The sequence below is a fragment of the Cupressus sempervirens genome, chromosome 11, assembly GCF_028749045.1.
Source record: "Cupressus sempervirens isolate cs-2001-9-10 chromosome 11, ASM2874904v1, whole genome shotgun sequence".
NCBI lineage: Eukaryota > Viridiplantae > Streptophyta > Pinopsida > Cupressales > Cupressaceae > Cupressus > Cupressus sempervirens.
In genome coordinates, this window is record NC_143128.1 from 553,978,727 (window position 1) to 554,002,857 (window position 24,131).

General features: G+C 36.7%; 1 protein-coding gene across 2 annotated transcripts in view; it reads left to right on the forward strand.

Annotated features, from left to right (window-relative positions):
- CPSF160 (cleavage and polyadenylation specificity factor 160) overlaps window positions 1-24,131 on the forward strand; it is a 284,561-nt gene that overhangs the window by 64,394 nt on the left and 196,036 nt on the right. For both annotated transcript variants that reach the window (XM_089809086.1, XM_089809085.1), the window contains exon 4: window positions 13,145-13,280. In XM_089809086.1, the coding sequence (XP_089665212.1) occupies window positions 13,145-13,280 (136 nt within the window). The remainder of the gene's footprint in view (window positions 1-13,144; window positions 13,281-24,131) is intronic.

A 24,131-nucleotide genomic window follows, 5' to 3' on the forward strand; every position in this document is an offset into this window, starting at 1 on the left:
TAGTACATTTGCAACAAATCCTTGGGAAACTTAAAAAAAAACAAACCGAACACAGCCCCAAAAAATTTCAAGCGAATGTCAAACCCGCATACAAACTAGAATCTGAACCGGCAACTTAGAATATATGTAAGACATCTATTCACACAAATATATTAGAATAAATAAGGATCTCTGGTCCTAATAGAATGCAGATATAATATTCTGCAATTCAGCATTGGTTTATAGATAAGTTACAGCATATCACTATGCTGTCACATGGTACTTGCCAGCCATTTAATATAAGATGTATTCTCTTTTAACGAGCACTGTTGATATATATTCCTTCCTAAATGCCAAACAATAATTTTCCTTTTCTTTTTGAGATATTCCTGATATATATATATATATATATATACTCCTATGATGCGAAGGAGATGGATTTTATATCCATTTTATATTTTGTCGATCTGAAAGTTGCAACTCTTAAGATGCTAGAGACATGTCTAGATACCTTCTCTCACTTTAAGGTATTCCAATAACAATATAAAAGTCGGTCAATAGTAGTAGAATTTGGATTGTTGTAGTTATTTACTCTGCATATAGTTAAGAGTTACGCAGTGGCATGGTGAAAGCTTCTTTGTTAGGGAAATGCAAGACAATAGGTTGCTTTGAAGCACAACACCCAGGATTTGTAGGTTGGTGACCTTGCCAAAGTAGATGTTGAAGGTTGGTGACCTTGTGATGAAGAATTTGGGCACAACTCACAAGTGTACCAACTTGGATGCATCTACTGTAGAGCATGCTTGAGTGAGTATGGAATTAATGTAGAAGATGACAAGGCTTTTACACATGATGTACCTAGTGGGTGTGGCACTCCATTTGTGTGTCAAATTATATGGAATCAAGAGATGACTTCAATCCATATGCTTTCAATGAAGATTGAAGGCTGAGATGCACATTCTTGATTGTATTATTTTTAAATTTTGTAATTGTAATGATTTTCATTTGAATCTTGATTGTAGACTCCTAGTATATGATATATGAAATAATATTAAATTTTTTAACTATCAATTGATGATTAATATTAACTTTAGCACTACCATTAATCAGTGACGGAGCATCATACTATCAAGGCTTCAAATGCCATTGTTATTATATGATATAATCAAATGTCAAGTGATTTTTCAATTCTTTAAATTTTTTAAATAAGTTCTTGCTCACACACACACATAACAGTTGTACCTAGCCGTATTGAGCCCATGATTTTTTTTGTTCTATTGGCATACTGAAACACAAACCTCGTACCAATCCCCATGCTTGAACCACTAACTCAGTAGATATCCCTACAAACTGGAATAAAGATATGATCATTTACTTTCAGCATGAATATGTGCAAGGCACATAAATAAAACGTTCAAATTGAGCTGATTTGATCCAAGTTTTGGTCATCAGCAATTTTTTGACTTGATTTGGATATTGATTGTGTACAATAATATGAAAATCTTTAGAATATCTAAACTAACCATACTATGCACATTATATAATGGAAATAAAAATTTAATAATTTTAATTTATAATTCAGTGTCAAATATCAGACTTAAAATCATATGATGAATCAAAATTCTTTAAACTTTATAGCATACTTGTAGTGTTCAAATTTTAAACTTCATATTGCATTTGTAAATTCAATATAAATTATTAGATTGCTCTTCATTGAGAGCATCAACATTGTTTCTTGGCACATTTGAATGACAAGAAAATTTATTACTTATCCCATTCATTTGCAATGTAGTTCCTAAATATAACTTTCTTGCCCCTCATCATTGTTGTGTATTAAGGTAATATGTGCAATGGAAATGTCCAATTTGAAATGCTTTAGCATTGCATCCCAACACTTGATTACCCTTTGTACTTGATCGACTTGTGTGACATGAGGCAAGTTAGAATGCGCATACATCAACTCCACCTTTTGGCTTATAATAGTTTATATTGATTGACTAAATAAAGAAGTATTTGCTTAGTCGAAGAGAAACTTGTAATTTTTTTAGTTAATAGAAAAAATTATAAAATTAAATTAGTAAAAAAGAAAGAAAGTTCTAAAGAACATATATGTGATCAAGTTTCAAGAGCAAAAGGTTGCTTTCCTTTTACTTACCATAACGAATGCTTAGGTGTGACTTGTCAAGGCTATAGACTTCTGAACCTTAGTGACAATCATGTTCTCTATGTTTGGATTAGAGAAGAGGTTAGTGACATTTTCTTCACATGTACAAGGTTACTTAAACAGTTTTTAACTTTGGCATCCTCCAAGGCAGATCGAATATATTAATGGTGTAATATTTTGGTTTTAACAAAGTTTTCATTTTGTTTGCCTTGAAAGAAGACATTTTTTTTCTTTTACTTGAAAAATGTTTGTAAAGGATCTTGCTATTAGCTGCTATAATACTCTTTATCTTTCTTGGTCATGGAGTTGATACCATCATAAGTTTTAATCGTGTCTGATTCAACAACGACACATAGTACCTCTCAAGCCTTCATAAGTTGTCTCAACATAACTGTAATATAGAGGAATGGATTCTTATCAACCTATTATGAATGTTAATTTTTTAAATTTTTAACCAAAAGAGAAGAATTTGTATGGAGTTGAGCTAGCCGTTTCTCCCAAATATGTATCTTCTCAAGAAACTGCTATGATCCCAATTAAGGATCTCATAGGAGGTTGTTAGACCATGTCATGAATCCTGAGGGGATATGTTGGACATGTTCCAACAATCTTGTCCTCAACATTACCGAGGGAATTCAAACTTGCAATCTTGTTTTGATACCACTTTTTTAGGGAGTTGAATTGGTTGTCTCCGAAAAGATCATATGCCACAATCATTGATAGTAATATGTCACTTTAAGGGGCTAATGTCCTAACCACTTCAAGAAGGATACCTCCAACAGTCTTCAATAACAACTCAATACTCAACATGATGATATTAACTAACCTCTACCTCCAATATATGCTATACTTATGCTTTGAATACCACCTAGGCCGACTTAGATCCTTAAATATGGCTCCTAAGACAATGGAAATACTTAATCATGATTATATTGATGGTAATGTAGCTTATTTAAGAGTTAAGATAGCTTTGATCCGACTGCTGATAAGGCACATTGTAGGCTTAGGGGCATAACATTGCCCCCACTTTACAAAATTATTGTCTTTAATGCTGTCCTTTTTTCTCTTCTTCTTGTCCTTTTTTTCTTTTTCTTATTCTTCTTCTTACTCTTGCTCTTGTGCTTACTCCTATTTGTGCTCTCTTTCTTTTTCTTTTTCTCTTTTTCTTATTCTTTTTTTTCCCTTCTAATGCTGCTTCTTCTTGTGAAAATTGTCCAATAAAATAATTTTGACATAATGGAATCAAAGTGATGTGAATTTGTTTTTGTAACTTACCAAAGCTCAGCTATTAATTTCCCCCCAAAATCCATGAAATTAGCTAATTTGCAGCCTCTAGAGTGAAGTTATTGGAAGCCCTATTTTTGCAACAAGTTGCTTATTTCTTGCAGGTGACAATTGTAATGTACCCTTTCCAGGCCCAAATTTAATAATAATAACTGAGTATAAGATTAAGAAGAAATTATATTAATCAAATAAAATATAAAAATTAGTTAAATTATTATTATAATAATGAAAGAATATATTATTAATAATATTATGAAATGAATAAAATGATAATAATATATTATTAATGTATTACTAAAATAATAAACACAATGTATAAAAATATAATATTATAAAGCACAAATACAATAATTTAATGTATTATAATCAAACCATGTTAGAAGAACGGTAAATTGTGAGCCTCTCATCAGGGAGGCCTTGGGTTCGAATCTCCTCGAGATTAACAAATAATAATTAATCTTAACAATATTAATAAATAAATAATAAATAATCTAGGCTTCGGCCGATTACCTATCAGAACAAAAATAAATAAATTAAAAAATCCATGTTAGAAGAAGTAAATCGAAGATGAAAAGAAGTTAATTATAATATGCACATTCGGAATCATTAATACAATAGATTAATATAATCATTATGAATCAGACAAGCACTTATTTACGTTAAATTCCTCTTTACTAAAATGATTAGAGAATCTAAAAGTCAGGCCTCACCAAGATATACAATATATATGATGGAGAGTGTAGCGTATTTGGCAGGCAGAAAGATTATAGTATTCCAACTTAAGGAAAAACATAAGGAAAAGACATCGAATGTAACACAAACTAGAACAAACGGGAAGTTGGGAATATATCACCAAAAATGAACCATGAGTTCCTCAACGTCTTTATAAACATCTCTAGAGGGGACAATGGATGGAACATCTAGTCAATGGACCATATACACTGAGCATTTTTTAACATAGGACACCAGTAATATACAGCCAACAAAAGAGGAATAGAACTTCAATAGCAAGACGACAGTAACAAAAGGAAAGATTGCAGTAATGTAGCTCTGGAAGATTGGATAAGGCTTGGATGGGTTGAAGTCTCCTATCATACATGCCCAGTCATGGTGCAAGATAATCTGGTGTTATAGAACGTTTAATACAGAGTCTGGAGAATCAACAATTCCTATCATGGGATTCAGAGAATGAGTTAATCAATGATAGAAAAAAATGCAACATCAGCAGTCATCATATTGATACATTGAGATAAGTATATTGCCCTTAGCAAACAATGAACATATATAAGCTGCATATTAATACTATCATATCATGCATCTTTTCTTCATTTACTTCAATCTTTGTAAGTTCTGCAGCAACGTAGGTACCTTGGTTCCAAGAAATAAAACTCAAGTGATTACATGAATATCAGGTTGAACAAAAATAGTAAACAGAGACATTTGGCTCATAGTGACATCAGTAGTTAAAAGAACAGTCTCCTATGACCTAGTCAGCAATTTCAGGTATACCGTCGGTGGAAGAAAACATAGTCAACAATAAAACAAAATATACAGTCAACAGTGTGAAAGAGAATGCCTTAGTCCGCTAATGATTGGAATAAGGAAGCTGCCACCGACTGTTTATAAACCGGACTATTATAGAAAGGGAGATCCATAAAGAAGAACCAGACATCAATACACATACCTGTTGAAGAAATAGCTTTGTTCAGATAAACGTGCTGGCAATATAATCAATCTTGATCTGCATGTAACATAGATGTATACATACCAATATAACTTAGCCTATATTAATACATACACACTGTTAGAATACAGATCAATTATTTGTCATCTACTAAATCTGTGATTTTATCCAAGTATATCATCAATCTGTTCATACAGATTTATTCATTGACATTTCATGTTCATTTATTGATTTAGCCATGATCATGATTGGCTTATTTGCATATATGTAATCAGATGGAAGTCTGATTAAATTCCCTTGGAGATCAGCAACATTGTGAGGTTTGACTAAGTTCAAATTAATCATAATTGACACTGACTGGTGATCAGTTAGTTTGTATAAACAAATCACTGTTATGGAAGAGACATGTCTTGAGTGGATGTGTAGTGGACATGTCAGATCAGCAACATTGTGAGGTTTGACTAAGTTCAAACTAATCATAATTGACACTGACTGGTGATCAGTTAGTTTGTATAAACAAATCACTGTTATGGAAGAGACATGTCTTGAGTGGATGTGTAGTGGACATGTCTTCTCTTTGAGGAGACACATCCACCCAAGACATAGTCTATTCAAACCATATATATGCTCATATTTGGCCAGGCAAGAGAGTGTTGAAATTTATTAATGCTCTGCCTTACATTGAGTTCTGCAGTTATACCTTGACATTCCATATTTACAAATATTGAATTTACATTTACATGGTACATTTACATTTACATTTATATTGAATTTACATTTACATTTACATTTACATTTATAAATGATGTAAGGGCTATTGAGATAGAATATTTATTTATAAACCAGACTATTATAGAAAGGGAGATCCATAAAGAAGAACCAGAAGTCAATACACATACCTGTTGAAGAAATAGCTTCGTTCAGATAAACGTGCTGGCAATATAATCAATCTTGATCTGCATGTAACATAGATGTATACATACCAATATAACTTAGCCTATATTAATACATACACACTGTTAGAATACAGATCAATTATTCGTCATCTACTAAATCTGTGATTTTATCCAAGTATATCATCAATCTGTTCATACAGATTTATAAATCCACATGGTATCAACTATCTTAATGTTCCAACTAAAAAAATTCTTGTATTCTTGTATACTTGTTAAATTCTTGTATTGGAGTTGCTTGCATGCTAGTAGAAGGGCACCCATGGATGTTCGATCATGTGGATGAGGTAGGCATATGGGTTGACCCTAGCCATATATATCTCTGGCTTTGATCACTATGTGGGGTGTGTTTTGCACATTTGTTTAGTGAGGAACACTACCATATGACATACCAGGTGCACCCGATGCGGGATCCTGCTGAGGTGACACCCCATGCCATGTGGATAGTGTACCTATAATGCCCACATGAAGGGCTATTGAGATAGCCATGCGTTGTTCCCTTGTTCCTTGTGAGGTGGCTAGATATGGCCACACAATGATGTAATGTGCAATTTATGAATTGTTTTATTTTTCACTGTGTTGACCAACAAATTTCTTTATCTTTATCTCCGATGGTTTAGCCACAACTTTTGACTTTCATTTTATACTTAGTTATTATTGCAATCCATTGATTTTTTTAATTTTTTTAATTTTTATTATGCTTTATATTTCTTTTGTAATAAAATTTGGTGGCTAAACGAATTTCCCACTTGGAGATTTTGCATGCTGGTCTTGTGTTGTAATGTGATTCCTCATCAAGGACGGCAGAGATGAACTTGGTGGGTGTATATGAGGAAGTAGACGTAGGGAACCTTTAAGGATGGGGGTATGTGGGGCTGTAGCGCAACTGATTTCTACTACTCGCCTATGTTTGTTGCCTATTCCTTAGAGGCTAACCACCTTACACAAACAAGGAGTAAGGCACATGGTCTTGTATGGATGGCCTCTTAGTATGTGAGGCATGTGCACCAACAAGACACTAAGTATGGATTGAATCATGGATTATGGTTGTATCGGATTTTCAAATGTTAATTTGTACTACGGACTCCAAATATAGTTGAGACTCGTATTATACCCTGGAGTGAGAGCTTTTGCAGAGCAACGATCACTCCCCGGCCTTGTGATGCGATATCCTTGTGACGTGGTTTTGTGTGTGTGTAGGATAGACATCTAGTATGTTCATTATTACACTAGTTTAACATCTAATCTAATTTTGGATAAATAAGTATATGTAAAGCTTGATATTCAAAAAGAAAAGTATGTGATTGAAGTTTCTTCAAATGAATGACATTGAATGTATCAGTGCACTTATTGTTTTGTGTGTCAGTAAACACATAATATAACTTTGTGTGTGGAAAATGATTTGCAATGGTTGTTAAGAAGGAATCACTAGTAAATCAGGATAATTAAACCTTTATTTCTTCTAAGTGATTGCTAAATTAGGATTCTAAATGTTATTATCGATCTAGTATGCAAATTTTGGCAAGGTTGTGAATTAATACAAGTTCATTTGAAAATATAAATTAAGCAACCATAGTTCAATAAGATATATATTGACCTTAGTCAAACTAAATTTTTATCATTTCTTGTATTGCAAATATATACCTTTTCAAAATATTTTATTTGTAATAAGATAAGATAATATTATTAATGTCCAACAAAAAATACCAAGCTTTATGGGATTGAGCATACAAATAGAAGAGCCAACCAAAGCAGGAGCACTAAACGGTGACTAAGAAGAAACAAAAGCAAGACACAAAACTAGAGAAAAGACAAGGTAAGGACTAAGGGTCCTTCCTTGTCACAAAGAAATCAGTAAGAGGGATAAAACCGTAAATGATCCATAGTCTTAGAATGTCGTGTAGAACCGTTGTAGGATTGTCACTGCCTAGAGAGACTGGTGCAGTGTCTAACCGATCTAGAATGAGAAGTAATGTAAGGCCTTTTCCAACCCCGTGGAGGAGACAAGAGAGAGATAAAGGCGGTGATGAGCTGGTCTGAAATACGCCCCTGAGGTATAAATGACTGCAGGGTATTCTTCCGAAGGTGGGTGGCCTCGTGAAGATAAAGTGCAAGACACCACTGGTCAATATAGTTGAAGACCACTGAAAGATAAAAGCAGTCTTTGAATAGGCAGTAAAATCTCCCTCTGATCTCATAGTAGAGAGGACATCGAAAAATGAAGTGGATCTTAGTCTCAACCTCTACCAAAGTACACAGCTGGCATACTCGATCAGCCCGATCCATATGGTGATCGGTCCGAACCCTAAGCCGGTGAAAGCGAACTCTGAAAGAGCCTATAAGAAGGGCGAACAATAATACCATCTTGAATCTCAAGAAAATGCTCAGCATAGAAGGCCATCTTAGGTCGCGAACCCCCCGGGGGGATTACTCCAGGTAGTGGTAATGTTTAGTCTATATATATCCTGTCTAATGTGCTCATTCAACTCCTAACGTGAGGGGAGAAGATGAGAAAGCGCATTTAGTGAAAATTGGTAGGAGGAAGACGATCTATCTCAATCCCGATCAAGCCCAAAAAAGAGGTGGCCTGTGCATACCGACAACGAGACCTAGTACAAGTGTCGGATCTCATAACCTCAACAAAAGAACAATATGCCAGATGAGAGTATCTGTGCCAATCAACACCCGTCTCCATAAAACCACGAAGCCGATGAAGAAACCAAATCAAATAAAAAATGGCTACAAGTTTGAAAGGATGAGCTCCAAACTCAGCTAAGACAATGTTATAGGAGGTGAGTCTGTGACATCTAATGATATGTCATAACAACGACGTCTAAACCTGCTCAAGAGAGGCCCAGTCAAAAGCAATAAGTGTAATGTCCCCGTTTTGGAGGTAATTTGATTTAATTAATTTAATTAATTAAGTTGTCCAAAATAATGAATATTTTATGAGGATGACTAATTAATTATTTTAATTAAATAAATAAGTGATATTAAGTTGATTATTTATAAAGTTATCAAATAAATAAATATTAAAAAGTAACTTTATATTTAATTAATTTAATAAAGTGACTTGAATTATAAAATATTTTATAAAGTCAATAAAAAAATGTTCTAGAAGTTTCTGGAGAAAGTGGAGAAAAAGAATAAATAGGCATCCTGGGCTTCATTTTGAGAGAGGCAGATTTGATGTTGTTGTTGTTGTTTCACTTTGTGGAGCCTAGGGTCTCTACAGATTACTTCTTTGTCATAGGAAACGAAAACTTCCTATTGATAGCAATTTTGAGGGTCTGAAATATCATTTGAATTATTGCAGCTGGGAGGAAGATACTCCAGTCTTCTATTTGTGCTACATTGAGAAAAAATATTTGAGTACAAAAAGTAGTCTGAAAAAGCAGTCCAAAAAAGTAGTCCGGAAAAAGCAATCCGAAAAAGAAAATCGAAAAAGCAAAGCGAAAAAGCAGATCCGAAATAACAAAGCGGAAAGGCAGCCTTGGTGAAAATTATTACAGCCATCTACAATCAGGTTCCTTTGAATATTTCATGCATTTTTCTTATCATTTAGATGCATATTAGAAAGTAAGGTTGTAGGTGAAAGTTTGTAACAGATTTAAGCATTATTCTTGCGAATGTAAGCCAAGAGTTTTGGCCGTTTCATACTAGTATTGTAGTTGACATTTTATGTGCAATAAAAGAGACATAAGTTGCTAGTCTAATATAGTTGTAATTGAATATGTATTTATCATTCATGATCAGCTTATTAGTTTGCATGTCAATTGTTTGACAAAATGTTAATTGCATATAGGTTCTCTTTTTGGCATAAATAATGTTATAATTTTGCATACCAACTGTTTGTATTAATGCCACTTGGCTATAAGTGCATTAACGCCATCATAGGTTGCATCCAAAGTGTTTGTCATAATTACTATTTGCTGTAACAGCATATTGCAAGTAGTTTTTAGTTACATATATGCATTGAATATTGTCAAATTAAGTTGCACATTCATGTTAGGTCATTGTGTAGTCAATTTTGAGTCTTCTTACAAAAGATTCTCATTGATGCAAATTGAAGAAAGAGTCGTTAAAGCAAACTGAAATACTATATCAGTCATATGACCCTTGTATGTGAAGTGTTTGACAAAATTTCTCAGTTCAGCATTAGAGGTTTTTAGTGGCCTACTGGCAAGGGTCATTACAATAAGAGAAGACCCCCAATAACCGAGCCATAGAGAACTGTCGGTCAAACAAAGGAGTCCAAAAGGGGCAGCTTGAACGAAATATCCTGGAAGTGATGCCTAAAGCGTTGTCTTTCCAACAAAGCCAAGGAACCCATGCCCTTACTAACTCTGGATTGAATAGTCAGTCTCAAGCTGAAGCACGGCCCCGAGAACTTCACGCCGAGATACATGTAAGAGGAAGTAATCTCAACCTCCTGATCCTGAAAGAAGAAATGAAGATGAGAGGTCTTTAAATAGTTAAAGACCATAAACCGAGTCTTAGACAAATTGACCACGAGCTGCCACTAATCACAAAAAGAGGCCAGACCATCAAGGAGTCTCTGCAAACTGTCGGAAGAAGAGGCCAAGAGAACCACATCATCAATGAAAAGGAGAATAGAGATCAAAACTTGATGTAAATAGCACCCATCTCCAGGCTATGAGGAGTTCACAAGAAAATCCTCAAGCTCATCAATATACAAACCGAACAGTGTAGGAGAAAGAGGTCAACCCTACTTCACCCCAATGGTGCTCTGAATCGGAACAGAAAAACCCTCCGGAGTCTTGAGCCTACCGGTCACCTTCTCATAAAGCCTCATAATAGCAGTCTGCAAAATATCTGAGATCCCAATCTCATGAAGTCTCTAAAATAAGGCCAACCTAGGAACAAAATCGAAAGCCTTACGGAAGTCCACAAAACAACAATAAACCTTCTGAGAGCGGTGCTTAGCGTCCTCAATGATGGCCCGCAGCGTGAAGACGTGATCCACAGTCTAATAGTTTGCTCGAAAACCAGCTAGCCCTTTAGCTCTACAACCTCATCTATCAAGCTTACCAGATAGCATGGTGTTCAGAGCAGTGGCATAAAGTTTGGCAAAAGTATGCCCGATCATGATAGTCCTGTAATTACCTAGATCAGAAGCAAGCCTAGACTTATGAATAGGGTAAACCACATGTCTTCCATGACTCAGGAAACCCAATACAAACCACTCTATTTAAACGTGTAGGAAGGTAAGATCCGAGAACCGAAGCACCAAGCTTGAAAAGTTCTGCCTCGGAACCATCCTCATCTGCGGCTCTATTGCATCTCAAAGATCTAATGGCCTCGATAATACTGGTGTAGGTGAACAAATGGTAGTATGAAGGTGGAGTGGAGTGAAGAGGTGGCTGCCCAGGAATGTCGTAAAGCGTAATGATATGGGAGGTTAGAGAGTGGAAATCGAGAATGGAGGGTGGGAGGGAACACCGAGGGAAAAGGGTACGCAAAAAGATCTAGCGATTCTAAATAAGCATGGAGCAAAGTGTTTTGCACTATGAAGAGGCAAAAGAATGTCTCTTGTGGTGAAGAAAGCGAAGGTATGAAAGGCGCAGGTGGGTGAAGGCAGGAGACTGAGTCTCAAAGGTGGCGCAAATAGAGCGATGGAAAGCCTTACAATCAACATCAAACCATTTATTCATAGGACAAGTATTCTAATGCTTAGCTTTGAGCGAGGGAGGGGAACGATGAGGGATAGAACGAAGAGAAGAACCCCAGATGGTAGAGGCAAGTAAATCAAACATATCGGAGGCCACATGTGACTCACTAAAACTAGCAGGTGTCAGAAGTCTCCTAAGATGGTAAGTGAAGAGCTCACCATCACTCTCGGGGTAGTGGAAATGAGTAAGAATAGGAACTGTATCAACTGGGAAGTAGGAAGGCTGGAGAGAATGCGATAGGTGGGGTGAAGCGCAGGTAGCAATGCTAAGAAGAGCATGATCAGCAAAGGGGAGACGAGAAATGGTCAAACTACAAATGGAAGAAATGAAGGAAGGAGAGATAATGACATAGTCAACTACACTCGCACCCCCACAATGCGGCCAGCAGGAAAAAGAGGTCCATTCCAGGAAGGAAGGATAAACCGCTCAGAATTAGCAATCAATAGCTATCAATATTATGATCAAGTGTGGAACTAATTTTAAAAGAAAATTGTTTACTACCTTTAGCATCATATTAAGCTATTTTCACAAAATGATTAAGTATCATTGGTGTTCTCTTGTCCGAATTAAACTTGTTATTAAGCTCTAAGTACGAAAATAATAAGAACTAATAAGGGCAAATTTAAAAATTGAATATTTTAAATTTAAGTGACATATTATTGATACTTTTGTTCTAGAAGGAACTTACTCGGGACATACAACCGTACATTACTCATGGATAAACTTCTTATGCTATACTGTGAAAGATATAGAGTAAAAAAAATGCCTACTAGGATATAAAATATGGCAAAATTTGCTCAATGTTAGGTACTCATTCAATATATTTTAATTACTTTTTGTATTGCTCTAACTTTAGAACAAGAGCTTGGGTGACTTCTGTCAACAGAGGCTACTCCAGAGCTTAGGGTTTAATTGTACTCATTTAATAGGGGTACTCTATAAGTACAATTCATGCTTTAAGTGGATGAATATTTTTGCATTTTTATTAACGAAACATCTAGTATTTTTTCACTGATGTAACTTTTTCTACATTGAATTTCTACGTGGGGATTGAATATTACAATTAGAAAAGTAGCAGTTTGTTATAGAATATTGCTATTTTATATCACTTTTAGCTTTCAAGAACATTTATCCTTTTGCTTGGGAGAATTTTAGATTCAAACATAAAATATGAGGTTTGACTAGTTATAATTTTTTTAATGCATGTTGTAGGATATTTTTCCATATGTTGATGTAAAATGTAGACCATGTATTATTTTGTATAACGAGGATATCAATGTTCAATTACTTTCAATTGAATAGGTCAACTTTTCATTCCCTTACATTTGTAGTTTTTTTGGACAATAGTTGAGATTGTAGACATCTAATCAAGCTCTTTGCTTTGCAGGCTGGATATGGACTTGTTGGAGATGATGACGCCAGTGCAATTGGTGGTACTGTTTCTGTTCATATTGAATCGTCATACATTGTGAGTCTTCGAGATTTGGATATGAAGCATGTGAAAGATTTCACATTTATACATGGCAAGTACACAAACAACCTATCATGAGTGGAAGGCATTTGTTTCACTGATTTCAAAATGTCTAGATACATGGCTTCTATTTTATGTCGATGAATATTGGCTTTCATATTAGCTACTTCAGGTTTAAAGCCTTCACTGCTTGACAACGATCCATTTTGTGTGTTTTTTGCACCTTAATACTGGATTGTAAAAACCTTTTTCAAATTTACCTTGAATCTTTGCTTTTGTTATTAATAATTTAGGTTCTCTATGCTAACACTCAAAAACAAAATACAAACAACAAGGCTAAAAGGCTTTATCTAACATAGCGCATCATAAAGGAAGCTGCTATGCAGTATTGTCAAGAATGTAAACTACTATCCTAGAATTTGTAACATGACAAATTGCAAAAAGATACGGAAAGTACAACCGATTTTCTTACTACATAGGGCTGTGTGAGGTCCCCTTCCTAATTTGCACTCAAATTTGCCCTAAAATCACAATTAAAACAAATTAAGGTTAGGTTTTGTGTTCAACAAATAAAGCTTTGTTTTATATTGTGATCGCGGACTTTGATCCTACAAAACAGCATGAAGAAAAAAAAGGTATGGAATACAGGTACATCCATATATGTAATCATTTAGTCAAATTATATTAGAAAACATATTGGGATAAAGACGTGGGTTTATCTGAAGCCATTTGTAAAACAAACCTAAAAGGGACGTAGACCACAACCCCCTTGCTTGGAGGCTTGTATATGCTTTCCCCAATCATATTTCGTCTCTCTACAAACTGTTGGCACCTTATGAAATCAAGTGGAGCCTGTAAGGTTTGACTTGACTCAGCGCGAATCTTCTTGTGGTAGGCTGCAATGGTCCTACTTGGATGATCTCTTCACTAGCCCTTCAATGCCCTTCTCTTACAAGTCAGACCCTTTCCTTTGGAAAATGGATTTTAGGCAAATCAAAAACTTAACATCATTGTCATCATAAGTAATACAATTCACTGTAATAACATATGATATTCCTCATGGGCATGATCATTATATATAAATGCTTAGTTACTAGATTCGTACTGGGAGCCCTTTTATATGATGTGTATCTTACTAGACTCACTATGGATTATGTGATGATTACATCCCTACATGGTACATCTAATCTGAGTGGAACGACTTTGGTTTCAAATGATCTTGAACTTGCAGGAGCTAAAAATTAAAATACAATAGATGATGATTTATTTGATAGCCCTTTTGATGATTGAGGAATCATGAAATACATTTGTTATTGTAATGATTTTCATTCGGATTGTGGTTTATTTGAATAATTTTGAACTATCAATTGGCATTTAATATTTATCTTTGGGCTTTGGCATTGATCAACGATGAAGTATCATACTAGCAAATGATTTAATTTTGTATTTTTCTTTAATTTTTTGTAAATATATAAATTATATATATATATTTAAATTTTAAAATGTGTGTTGTTTTTTTTGTGTATACAATCAAATAAGTACCAAGAGAGGAAGTTTTCACTCTTCCTATTTACTTATCAGTTGTGCCCCTACACAAAGGGTCACCACTCTTCACATGTGGCCCTATTAATTATATTATATCAACAATATAATAATAATATATAATTATAATATAATAATATAATAATTATATTATCAATATAATCATTATATCACAATAAATTATGAATATGATTATTATATCACTAATTATATTATTAGAAGTACAATCTTTATGTTATCTATGTTGGCCTGAAGGAATCCGACCATAGCTACAAATCACATTAGCACTCCCTCTTAGTTAGGGAGGAATCCTTCTCGACATTTGAGTTATGTAATGGTATACATCATGACCACTCCTAGAGGGTGGGTCCATAATGCCTATTTCCATGAATGGAAAAGGCAAATTAACACAAGTGCTCATCATTGGATCACCCAATGTGATGTTTTCATATCGTCGTGATGTTCACCATAACTACTTCAAGTGGGTGAATCAACACAAGTGCTGAGTCATGGAGCCTTTGACATGACCTCCACTGTAATGTTCCATTTAGGCAGCAAGGTGTTAGATTCGTCCAATTGAGATCCTCTGCACGTGATGGTAATGGCTTGCAAACAAGTTGTACACACGACGTTTGAGATGGAGTTGTATGGTATCAAAGGGAGGCGAGTTTATATAGTATTGGTGATTGGCGTATGGTAGCCAAGTGGCTTCCTTCACTTCATACGGTGTCTGGTGGGATGGTATGGTGTACAAAAGTGTATATGCCATACGGTGTACAGTGAAGACAATGCCATACAATTTACGATGAAGGTATTGTTGTACGTAGGTACAAAAATTATGTCGTATGGTGGGTAGAAGTTAGCCATACAAGTGGGAATGTTGCAAACTGGGGAGAGTGCTGAGTGGAGGTGAGTAAGTGTACAAGGTAGTTGTGGGCAGACGTGATCCTCATATTTCTGCGTGTGTTAATAATGTTATTGCTAGGGAGATTGTTACCAATTAACAAGTAGTGCCAAAAAGACGAACTGAATTATCAAAGGGATAAACAGATTTATATGCGAATATAAAGGCAACGTTCCAAACTTGCCACATCTGAAACTAAACAGAAAACTAAAATAGGGTGAGGGTTGAATCACATCAAAACTGAGGTAGCAAAATAGGGAAGATTGTTGTTGGTAAAATTATAAAACAGCCGACGGGTAGATTAGCATGTAGTCGGTAATTGTTTTGTAGCCGACATGTAGCCGGTGGGCCCCTTGTGGAAGGTATATGTACACCATCTGAGATCATGGTTGTAATCATCATTGGAAGCACTATGTAATCTCTTTGGCATATATGCGAATAATAAAAGGAGTACTGCTGTGTTACATGTTCTTGTCTATTGTCTGTATGCATTAATCTAATTACCCCATACGGTAAACAAAGATTTTCCACTTTTGAAATGCTGGACATAGCAGAAATCCAACTAGAACTCACAATGACAAATAAAAAATCAAGTCGTACACCCACAACATCCAACCTGATGGATATATATACCTCGTTGGAGGAAAACTCTTGAGGGAGAAACAATGTGTTGACACATGAGATGACAAAGACCTACACCTAGGGAAAATTAAAGATGTGCTGAGATATACATAAATTGATCGGGACCCCAAATACGAAAATATTATTATTTTATTTTATTTAATAATGGGGATGTTACAGTCCTCTCCCAAAAACTGCTTTCCCTCAAGCAATTGTAAATTCGATTCTAGGAAAACTTTGGTGACTATCTTCTTCAGTTTGGAATCAAGCACCAAGTAGATCTTATGGCGATAGTAAATGATATCATCAATCAATTTGTATCTATCATCTTGTATATAGCTATCCATTAGTTGACATGTAATAGTGTTTTTGGAGTAATTGACCAACAAATGGGTTTGCCAATCTTTCAAGGAATGGGGTAAAGTGTTGAGTATTGCATTTTTACTTGCCTCCGAAGTTACATTGTGGGATCATATTTTGTTTAAAAATGTTAAAAATCACCTGCATTTTCTTGATTGTGACTTCTTTTGGTCCTCTACTTGACATCCCTCTTAGTAACACCTTCTTGCCATCTGTCTCAAATGTAAAGTCCATCCTCTTGAAACTTTGGGTATATTGATCAAGGGTCTCCGCCCACTAGATGCCTAATATGATATTTGTGTTAACCAGATTTATGACGAAGAAATCATCTATCAGGGTATAGTTTCGCATGGTAATGTTGAGTTGTGAAATCATGTGAGTGCAGGGTAACAAAGTTACTCCCACAACCTTAACCTCAAATCCTCCATGCTCTATTGCGTGCAAAGCCTTATTAGCAACCAATGATGAATTGAAGAAATCGAGTATGGCGCCACTATCAATCATGACTATGACTCGTTTTCTGTGAAGTGTGCCATAGATCTTGAAGACACTACTTCTTGCCATTGTACTAAGGGTAGCAATGGAACCCTCTTTTTGCACAAGTGTGGCGATTATCTCCGCCTCCGTAGTTTCGTCACCTTGCCTTTTGGAGACTGGATTTTCTTCTTCATTGTCAGGTAACATCTCAATGTAGTTAACCTTTCCCTTGCCAAGACAGTGATGGCTTGGACCCTATAACTCCTTGCACGTGAAGTAGTGTTTCTTCCTTCGACACACTTGCTGCTGAGAGTATTCATCGAAAGGCTTTTTTTGAATTAGGTCCTTGTCTGTCTTCTTGTGGGGGAGGTGTTGGAATAGCTATGTGAGTTTTGGAAGAAGATGTGGCCATGTCATGATCTTTCTTAATAGCTTTGTTGAGTGTACACGGGTTGAACCCTTTGATCCAGGCTCTTAAAGGTTCCCTCGACCCATTCATGAGTAACACAATCTGATGGCTCTTCAAGATGTCTGCCACCATAGCCAATAGCCTTTGGAACTCTGTAATGTAATTGTCTATCGTACCAGTTCGCCTCAACTGTTCCAGATCTTTGAAGTCTAGTTTGAGGTCCTTCCTGTCGAAATGGTTGATGAGTCTTTGAGTGAACTTGGCGTAAGAGGTCACTTGGTCGTGGCCAAGAGTGCCCAATCCGTGGTGCCACTATTCATGCGCCACTCCTTCCAGATGGAGTGCTACAAACTTGATTGCTTCTTATTCGGGCATCGGGTTGAGCTGAATATAGTTTTCCGCCTTCAAAACCCATGCCTGTGTGGTGGTTGCTCTAGATCCATCAAATGGTAATAAGTTCATTTTTCAAATCTTTCTCTTGTGGTCATCATTAAAATAACCACGATAACCCCTGCCTAAGTATCTCATTCTCAGTTCAATATAGTCTTTGTAGGATATATCGCCTTCCATATTCGTGTTCCTACTATCTTTTTGAATTTCTTCTTGCATTTCCTAGAAGGTGGGCTCTCGTTCGCTGGACATTGCCTCTGTCCTTGGAGGAAAGATTGGTATCAAAGGTTGAGTGTTTGTTCTTCCCGTAAGAGAGCTATCGAAATGCCCATTTTGTTCTTCGATTGCTTTTCCCTCGGCCAATTTCTATAATGTTTCCTACATAAGCCATTGGGTTTTGTTGATCTGGATTTGGTTTTTGGTGAGCTCTCTTAGAAGATTCATGATTTCTGTCATAGGATCCTTTGCATCCTCCATCCTACCAACGAAGTTATCCTGCCTTCTTCGGGTATAAACTTGCATTCACTAACTCAGGTGGGTAGAATCTTTGGCTCTGATAGCATTGTAATGTTCCACTCAAGGATCGAAGTGTTAGATCTGTCCAATTGAGATCCTCTGCACGTGGTGGTGATGGCATACAGGCAAATTGAACATATGACATTTGAGATGGGGCTGCATAGTATGTGTGACTGGTGTACGGTGGCCAAGTGGCTTCCTTTAGTCTGTATGGTGTTTGGTGGGATGGTATGACATATGCAAGTGTATATGCGGTACAGTGTACGGTAAATACAATGTCGTATGGAGGTGCTAGAGCATTTGCCTCCCTAGGCACATGAGAAATCCTAAATTATTCCACGTTCTCCAACAAACATTGAGTTTGTCTGATATTCTTATTCAAATACTAGGTGTCCATCTCCCCTTTTGTAATGCCATTAACCACCAATTGCAAGTCCCCCTCAAGGTGGATCTTCTGGGACCCCAACTTTAGACCAAGCAATGTCGCTTCAACTTCAGCAAGACATTCGACTTGGTTGTTGGTACCATCTGCTACTCTTTTTGCTACCAAAGCCATGATACTACTATCCTCGCTCCTTGCAACGACCCTGACTCCCAAAGGACTACGATTCCCTTTTGATCCACCATCAAAGTTGATCTTGATCCATCCTGGATCCGCACAAGCTCCACTGAATCTTCTCCTTACCAACTAGATGAGGATCATCCCTCAAAAGCTCATTAAAGGGCATCATTGAATTTATTTTTTAAATAATGATATTAACATTTGGTTAATGTTATTATTAATTAATATACGGTTAAATAAGGGTAAGGAATTACTGTCTCTTAACTTCATCTTATATTGTTTGTCTCAATTATTTCATTTGGCATCATTAAATATTCATATGTTAGTGTTAGAATTAATAATCTTTCCTTGGTTGTATTTATTTATTTATTGGGATAAACTAAGGTATCCCTTATGTATTATTTATTTGTCCTCTAGTCCACATGTAAAGGACATATCATTCTTGTCCTATTGTCCACTTGTGAGGACAACTCTTTTTTGTATTTCCTTTAATAAGGAAAATAGATATTCCTCCTTAAGAGGAACTTGACACTTTGCACACACCTTTTATGAATGTGGCATTCATAGAAATGGGAGTTACACATGCAAAGACATGCAACTCCTTTCTCATCTCTTTAAAAGAGGTGCTTCTCTCTCTCATTTTCATCTAGACTCCATTATTCACATCAAGTTTTTGATGCTATTGTAAATGAGCTATTTTGCTGCATTTCTTCTCTCTCTCTTTCTCATTCTTAGGCTTTTGCCTCATTCATAATACTCACAAGGGGTTTTCTTTGCTTTCCCCTTATCAAATCCTTGTCTTTTGTGTTGCTTATCTTTGGTATTGCTCCATTGATCTTGTATCATTTGTATGGTAAAATTCTTCTTGTTCTCTTGGATTAAATCTATTATTTCATGCTATTTCATTTTATTATATTTTATCATTTCAATCACTTTTTCTAACAGTTAGTAACACTCATAACCACTTCTAATACAATAAAAGGCCAGTTATTTATATTTGTGCGTCACACTTTCTAAGTCAATCATCTTCTCAATTATAACTTCTTTTTTTTAATTCCCTTTCAGAGAGGGGACATGATAGTCACTTCTATCTACATCATATGTAGGGTACTGAGTAGGATCCATTGAATAGATTGGCTGCTACTGTGGTTTGTTTTTGGAACTGTGTGTAGGTTGAGCTGGTAGTTCAGTAGCTCTGGGTGCCCTTGGTATTTGGATTTGTAGGAAGCGTAATAGCTTGTTGAGTAGGCTGAGGTAGAGGCCGTAGAATGGATATATCACAAATACTGATGTATGTTAATGCCACAAAATAATCCAATTAATACATATGAAGTAAAACATAGAACATACCACAATACCAGTCGGCAAGGAAATGATTTCTTTATTAATACCAAAAACCAACATGTCCACATTACCAACGTTTCGAAATATTTATAGAAGGGTTGGTTAGTTGGAAACCAACCGACGCATTTCCTCACCACCTAACTACCCAACCCGACTAGCTTAAACAAGTACTAAACATAATAGGTACTTCATTCCGACTACATCTATCCCCTCAAAAAAAAAGAAGAAGGATGGGAGGACATCCCTATGCTCAGAGTTCCCCTTAGCCATTGTAGGTCTCGCTCCGCTGTCTTTTGCTTTGTCCGAACACCCTGTAATACCCGTAATGCGTCCATCTTTTTAGCTTCTGTTGCGGCAACCTTGCTCTCCAATTCAGCTTCTTCTTTGTTCCAGGCTTGCTGGATAGCAACTTTCTCCACTGCCCACTGCTGTTGAAGACTCTTTCTTTCTAGCTCCCAAACTTTAGCTAGGTTTTTCTCCTTTTGAAGCTTCAAAAAGGTTCCCCAAAAGGCAACCTCCATTGTTGTAAGCACTTCTAGGAGGCAATTGTTCCTATTCCATGAAAATGATAGCCGTCCATGTGGTAGCCATGTCCTCTGAATAGCCACCCTGTTCTAGTAGTCCCCAATCTGTGTGGCAGTCAGTTTGCATAAAGGCAGCCAACGCCTCTGCTACGGTAAAGATGGTCTCCAGCTTCTGAGTCCTGGCTTGCTACACGATCTTCCTAGTAGAATGCTCCATGGTATGAAGCTCAGTGAGGAATAGTTTTGCCTTGGCTACAAAAGAGGTTGTGTTTGGTGGTTCCCTGTGCTCACGTTGTATCTCAACTTGCTCGTTAGTAGCTGTCTCTATGGGTGAAGACACCATGCCTTCCTCTTTGAGTAACCTGTCCGCTTCCTCTAGGATGGTATGAGTCACATCCGCATCAGCTAGTGTAGCCATGCTACCCTAGGTGTGAATGTTCCCAGTTCTGTCCTCTCCTCTTATTGGCTATACCACCAGAGCAATCAAATGGACTACTTTTGGACCTAAAGGTGTTTGTAACCTCACTTTATGAGCACACTTTGTTTGGCACCTCAAGTCTATGACTTTAGTACAGGAGGGTTGTTCTGGAAAGATAAGTGGCACCATCTTCGAAAAGGATACTCTGGAAGCCCCCCATGTCGGGATTTGTTGCCTGCCACCTGCTCCTGCTTGATTTGGCTTGGAAGTATTTGCTGCCTCAGTTCCGTCGGGATCACTAGATGGTTTCTGGTAAAGTTTCGGAGGTTCTGCTACCCCCCTTGGAAGTGGTCCCTTCGTAGGTGGTAAAAACGTCATTGCCTGCGGAGTCCCTTGGAGATGACTTAGACGGATCTCCGTCTCCTGTGAGTTGGAGGAGAATGAATCCATATCGCTGCCTTCTTCTGAACTTTCATCATCCTCCTCCTCTTCTGCTTCTTCAATCACCACTGTTTATTTCAGTTTCTTTTTCTTGGGTTCACCTTCATTGTGAGATCCTACATCCAAGGTATCCAGATGGAGCCAGTAGGTCATAGCTGGTTTATATGGTTCTACTCTACTAGCTAGTACCAGTGTTCCCTGGTGTTCACTGCTCACCTGCGTGCGTATTGCCTCCAAAAACAAGGCCACCGTATAATGAGGCATATAAAAGGCTTTATGTTTCAGCTCCATGAATTCTTGCAGTCTATCCGAAAGAAATTTAGCCCAGTTATATAACTGTCCTTTATACAATCCCTCTACTGTAGGTAACATCCATAGAGCAATGTCAGAAGTGCGGCTGCCTGCAGTGAGCTTGCTTTTAACCAAATCTACCATACAACGCCATGTATCATTTGCTATGAAAATTTCCTTCAAACCCCGACTGTTCTTCAAGATTCCTTCCCATTCCAAACTTGTAAGATCTTTTCGACAAAATAATTTCAACCATTTTTTCTTGCCTTCTACTATCATAGAATTTTTTTCTACTTCTTGCCCTCTGTTAGGAATTTCAAAAACCCTACTTATTTCTTTTGCTGCATAAGAAACTGTCAGCTGTTGCTGGAAATGTTGTACTACAGACTTATGACCTGATTTCTATACCTCGTGATTAAATTCCGTAATATAGACTCGAACTCTTTTAATTCAAAAATGGGCATGAAAATGATTTTATCTACTTCTATTGTACCTAATGCTTTCTTTAGAGGATGGTCTGTTGCTGCTTTTTCCCACTAAGTCTTGCACTTGCTTCCCGTCACACTTTCAAATGTAATATATTTAGCAGTAATGGTGATTTTCTGTGCCACTTTCCCTTTACTCTTTGTAATCTTTCTCACCTCCTTTGCTTGCAATGTCGCAAATTTCTTCTTTTTGGAGTCGATAATGTTTCCCTTGCTCGGATTTCCAATGCTTAGGTTCACCATTGTGCATAGTTGTGTTAGTTCCTAGATCTTTTGAACTGAATGTATATGCCACCTGTACCAACCGTCCTCCCAAAGTGATGGCTTGCAATTAACTTCCACATGTTCTACTAGGAATGCTTGGTTTTGCCGTACTCCTGCAGACTGCTACCGTACCTCTGTCTGCCGTACTTCTGCAGACTATTGCTGTATGACTACCTCTACATGCAGTATGGAATTACTCCTTATGCCCCCTTGCCGTATGGAATTATTCCTTATGTCTCCTTGTTGTACGAGTGCCTGTACAGATGAAAATTGTTGCCTTTGTTGCCGTATAGGTGTGAAGAAATACTGTACGGACGTGAATGGGACTCTTACGGACGATAATGGAAGTCATCGTCATTTACTAGCTTTTGCCGTACGCTATCATGTTTATGTTTAGATGAATCTTGAAAATGCCGTACTTTGCCTGAGTTCCATATAGATGTGAGTTGGTGCTGCCGTACTCCCTCTTGTTCCCATACAAAATTAAATCTGGTGATGCTGTACTCTCATGCCCTGCTGCTGTACAACTTTCTTGGGTAACCATCTGTATTGTCTATACGACCACCCTTCCTTTTTGTACGGCTGTTCGTACAGCCACTCTTCACTCTGGTCCAACCATCCGTACGGCTATCTTTGCAATTTCCTCTCTCTCACTTCCTTCTTTGTTTCTTCAGGTAATGTTTTGGTTAATGTTTTTTGACTCCCTCTTTTTATAAGGACTTGGTTCGGTTTTTTCTCTTTTTGCTTTTTGTCCTTTTTCCTCTTTTATATTTATAAAATAGCTACTTGCCACTTTATTCCGTCTTTCATACGCCTTTAACTTAGACCCATTAACTAGGTCTCTGATAGGTTTGTTATCCAAACTAGATAACTTTATTGCTCCATTCTCCTTTATCTCTGATATTTTAGATGGTCCTAGCCATTGGACTTTAAACTTTTCTGATTTTATTTCATTTTTCCCATTGTATCTTAGTACTAGTTGTCCTTGTTTAAAATCCATTTTCTTTAAATATTTGTCATGCCAAAATTTTTCGCCTTTGCTAGGCCACCTCTGTACTACATTGAGCAAATGTCCTCCTTTCATCCAGTTTAAGTAAAGTACATAGCTGCTTTTGAGGCCCTCCTCATCCCCCAACCTATTTTCGAGTACCACCCATAAGCTTGGTACTACATGTTCCATCGGTAAGAATGGATATATCACAAATACCGATGTATGCTAATCCCACAGATTAATCCAATTAATACATGTGAAGTAAAACATAGAACATACCACGATACCAGTAGGCAAGGAAATGATTTCTTTATTAATACCGAAAACCAACATGTCCACATTACCAATGTTTCCAAATATTTAT